The following is a 5,110-nucleotide window of genomic DNA, read 5'->3' as shown; positions in this document are numbered from 1 at the left end:
TGTGTGTGTGTGTGTGTGTGTGTGTGTGTGTGTGTGTGTGTGTGTGTACACCTGACAGGCTGTCAAGGACGTGCATTCACACACAGGCTTGTTAATTGTTGCTCTCTAAAATAGTTATTTCAATTCAACCTTTATTTATACACGTTTAGCCTCATTGAGCCTCGTCATTTACAAGAGAGACCTGTTTTTAACCAATTCATTCAAATGTTTAACAACCTGTTAAAATACACCAAAATGCAGGAAGTGGCATCTCTTTTATTCCAATTTTTCTGGGGGAGGACACACGGACCCTATATATATACTCTATTTCACCACTAGATGTCACTGAAATGAACCTTTGAATGAATGAACCCAAGTTCAATACAATTGGCAAAGTGGTTCAATACTGCTTTATTGCTTCATTTGGCCATCACTAGTGTGTGATGCCGTATTTTCCAGAGTATAAGTTGCAGTTTTTTGCATAAATTTGTCAGTCCTGCGACTTATACGCCGACGCGACGTAATTTTTTTTTTTCATATTCATAACGCAATTTTTGACTGACATCTGACCATTTCATTAATTCTGACATGAATCTGATTAAACATTAACATTTGCAGCAGCTAGAGGCGCGAAAAGGCCCTGTAGGCTTTTGACAACTACCACTACCCCCCCTCCCCCCAAACACTCCATTCCACACAGTTTACACGACGCGTATTTTGAGTGAATCCGCAGTTTTCTCTCTGCGGTTCTGCTGATCACATACCACCAGTGGCCCCCTCTTTGAATCCAGAGGTTTCTGAACCCACCTTCCAGAGTGGAGGTTTTTCGCTGACCCCCCGCTGATAATGTAAACATCTCCCGCTGAGGCTTTGTGTTAAACCACATGCGCACACGCGGTCGGACAGACGCTATTATTTCTATCAACATGGCAGCGGACACGCTGCTTTCAGAACGACTGATGGAATATATTTTTAATCTCGTAGTTAATCTACGTCAGACTCCAGGTGTTGTGACCAACATCTGTGTTGGAAGAGACCCAGTCTGATCCAGTTCTAATGTCACTGTTTATAGAACGAGGAACGTGCACACGCTGCGCTGCACTATAACATCTAAATGTGCTAAATAACAAGTTTAATAATAATAAACAGTATTTATCTTGTTTAAGATATAATGAAGCTCTCTGGACATGATGTAACTCAATTTAAAATGATGCTAAACATATAGCGTGTAACTAAAGTTGAAAATGAAGACATCAGGTTTAATTTTTATTTATTTATTCAACACCACAAACTGTATGTCACACAACCACTGATAATTAAACTGAACACACTATTAAAAACATGTTAACTGTAAACTACATTAATTAACTGGACTCTTGTTTTCATCCTGGATGTCCCACGTTGTTCATCTGGCTCGTTCAGGCAGTCACTCCTTTGATTAATGCAACTTAAAATATTAAATGGATTGAATAAAAGAACTGAGGGGAATTTTAAATAAATAGTTCATCCAACATCTTTCTTCGACGTCCTCCTGCACTGCACCTGGGCCGAGCCTCGTTCAGAACCGGACCGCCTGATGGAAGACAGCTTCTTCTTCTTTCAGGAAAACATAAAAACTCAGTTGGTTGTTGTGTGATCAAAATAAACACAAGCTAACATTATTAAGAACTTTGATTTACCTGCAGTAAATCAGCTACTGATTATCACGGAGTAAAGTCCGACATCATCGACTTGGTTCTGGTCCACTCAGCGACCGGTGTGTTGCTGTTAGATGAAGTGGTCCCGCTTGGCGTCAAATCTGTCGACTCTTATCCAAAATCCAGCTTTAACTTGTTAAGTTGTTGTTAGCTGAGCTTTTAGCCCAGAGGAAAGGAGCGGGCCGAGGCAGTACGCATGTGCATTAGGTGAAGGTACAAAATTCACAGCGCCATCTAATGACCTGGCATGGTAACTACAGCGGATATGGGAAGGGGGTGGCGGTTCCTCCGGATGCATGTAAACACAAAATCTGTCCGTGTCGACGCAAATCTATTCCTCTAATTAACATACGAAAAAAACTACGTTTACCCCCATCGTGTCCGTGTAAATAGGGCCTTAGAGACAACTGAGAAAAACTTACAAACAGAAAATCCTATTTTGCAGATTACAAACTGCAGGTAATAAAATATACAGCCCAAAATGGTAACAGAGCAGCAGAAATAAAGTTTGTAAACGAGTGGGGTCCGTGCACGGGGCATTCAACCTGGCAGTAGGAATGGCCGCACAGCGACAGAGGATCCCCCTGGCGGGGAACATTCCCCTCGTGTGTGGCTGGCTCCCGCAAGGCGCATTTCCTCGGCAGCGGTGCGCCACCCATCCATCCACTGTTGTCTTCATGCTTGCTCAAGATGAGTTCTGTTATGGAGTTAAATTCAAAGCAGTCTGCTCCTCAGACAAATAGTGAATATATAAATGTATGGATGTTTCTGGGCAGCACAGTGTTGCAGTTTGTAGAGCTGCTGCCTCTCAGCGAGCAGGTCCCCGGTTCAAATCCCAGTCCCGGGGCCTTTCTGGGTGGAGTTTGCATGTTCTCTCCAGGTACTTACTCCGGTTTCCTCCCACAGACCAGAAACATGCACGTTAGTCTGATTGGTAACTCTAAATTGTCTCTAGGTGTGAGTGAGAGAGTGAATGGTTGTTTGTCTTTATGTGTCCCTGTGATGGACTGGAGACGTGTCCACTGTCCAGGGTGTACCCCGCCTCTCACACAGTGACTGCTGGACATGGGCACCAGTGAACCCCCACAAAAAAAGGAAGAAGCGGATAAAGATAATGGATGGATGAATGTTTCTGTTCAGTGCCATGAGATGACTTCTGTTGTGACTTAGCGCTGTATAAATAAACTGAATTGAATAATTATCAGTTTTTGTAAAACCTTAGAGTTTAAAGGTTGGCCGATAGTTGCTCAGTATAGTGGGGTCTCCTTCCTTCAGTAAAGGGAGAACACAAGCTGTTTACCTGTCGTTAGGGGCAGTATTGTGGCTTATGGCCAGATTATAGACACCTCCCGATCACACAAAAGCAGACCCCGCTCCAGTTCGCGGATGCGGCTGTTAGCACGCGCTGCTACTGGTTATGACGTGCTTATCTCGCTGATTGACATCATGAGTCAAAGCTCATCAACAGCGGATCTAAAACATGACGCAAGCTAAAGCTAAAGGCTAACTCACCTTTGTCCTCGCGTCGATCGGTCGCCATCAATGGAACGTCCTGCTGCCTCGCGCGCAGCTAGTGCTGACGAACTGCGTTTTGACGATTGAACTGAAAATAATAATACACTGTGGTTTAACAAATCTTAAAAGTGGTCGGAAGGAGGCAAATGGCGGACGCTTTGTTCTTCCTTTTCTTCTTCTTCTGTTGCGTCGCCTGCTTCTTCTTGCTCTTCTTCGTGGAGCACGCGGTTGGGTTAAAGCAGTTACTCATTACTGCCACCACCTGGTCTGGAGCGTGGGTGTCCTCACCGGGCTTAAAATTTGTTACAATTTTTGTTTTTTTTTACAAAAACAAAATATCTTTCAATAGATTAGAATTTTCTATTGTATATTTAATATAGTAAATGTTTCTTTTTCAATTCACTGCTCATATGTTCATGGTAACGCAAATCTTTTTCTCAAATCAACATCTGATAAAATCTGCATTTCCCCCCGCCGTGTCTGTCTAAACAGTCTTAAGCTCAGTCTTATAAATAGCACCTTCTCATAGTGGATCAACCAGTTTGTTGTTGACATTCAAAACTAGCTCTTCACATGATAAAGGAGGACCATCAGCCTAACTGATTGTTAGCACCCTGATGGCCGCTTGCTATTCACAGTGGGCTGAGTGATACTAGCAACAACAACTTTCTAGAATTGCGGTGCTCGGGGTGGGTGCATGTTGGAGGAGCTTTGTTACTTTCATTCTGAAATTTTGCTTTTGGAAACTTTAATTCCTCTTTTGCTGGATGTAAATCACATTTTTTGGATGATTGTTTCCTCTGGTATCAGATGCTGTGCAGCTGGAAGGATTTTTACGGTAACTTTTTTTAGTTTCGGACATTTGTTATGATGAGTAACCATAACTACAAGGTGGTTTTTTTTACAACAGAGAGCAGCTGATTAACATCTCAAAAGCTCTAATAATATCTCAGCTACAGCCACAAATCTCAAATGAGTTGAAAAGGAGGCACCATATATGCATTCCCGTCTCCTTGACATCTGTGCTCGAGTGCTTGACCACTGAGATCCTAGAACTAGCAAGAAACACGGCTCATGACAGCAGAAGGACAGAATCGTCCTCTAGCACCTGCAGCCAGCTGTCCACAGCGATGAGGAGCTCGGCAAGCTGCTGGGAGGAGTGACCATCACCCTGGGAGGAGTTCTACCCAGCATTCAGGTGGTCCTGCTGCCTGGAGGAACTGAGAGGCCAGCCAAATCTGGGTGGACGGATCAGACAGCATCTGCAGCCAGTTTCTTCGGATCCGCTGTGAAATGGACCTTTACAAGAAATCCTTCCTGCCTACAGGCATCAGTATCTATAACATCTCTTAATGAAACAAGGATAATGAGTTACAACAACATTTAATTTCCCTTTGGGATTAATAAAGCTTCTCAAACCTGGGTCCTCTGCTTCACAATCTCTTCTCCACTCACCGCCTCATCCAGCTGCTGCACCTCACTGTCCACCTCCTCCCCGAGTCTGGCACAGAGAGGGGAGTGTTTCGCAGGGGGGCAACCCAACCCTTGTTTGTTGGAGGAATGGTGGAAAATGTTGCTGGGGAGAAGTACCTGTGCTTGCCAGAGGAGCAATGGGAAATTTCGCTGGGGGAGAGGTACCCATGCCCCCGCTCGCCAGAGGGGCGATCAGGCTCTTGCACTAATCAGGCTCTTGCACTACGGAGGATGACCCCTGCCTCTGTTGGCGTCCTGTGGAGAGGATGACCTCGGCTCTACATCGCCAGCTGCAAACCCATCTCCTGTCTCGGCATCTGCATCCTCCCGGTACTTTTCAGTTAAACCCTCCTGGCTCTCTCATCCATCCTTTGAAGGGGTCCAGATGGACATGTTGGGAATAAAATAACCTTTGATGATAAATGGTGGAAAATAACATAATATGG

General features: G+C 44.4%; 1 protein-coding gene across 1 annotated transcript in view; it reads right to left on the bottom strand.

Moving 5' to 3' along the window:
• Positions 1-3,445, bottom strand: part of ythdc1 (YTH domain containing 1) — a gene marked incomplete in the record, with an annotated part of 37,460 nt that extends 34,015 nt beyond the window's left edge. Inside the window, 1 exon segment of the mRNA XM_037692113.1 lies at positions 3,189-3,445. Within this exon segment, the coding sequence (XP_037548041.1) occupies positions 3,189-3,216 (28 nt within the window).
• Positions 3,446-5,110: the final 1,665 nt, after the last annotated feature.

This window comes from Nematolebias whitei, chromosome 18 (assembly GCF_014905685.2).
Source record: "Nematolebias whitei isolate Nwh7 chromosome 18, NemWhi1, whole genome shotgun sequence".
Lineage (NCBI taxonomy): Eukaryota > Metazoa > Chordata > Actinopteri > Cyprinodontiformes > Rivulidae > Nematolebias > Nematolebias whitei.
This window is presented reverse-complemented; position numbering and strand designations above follow the sequence as displayed.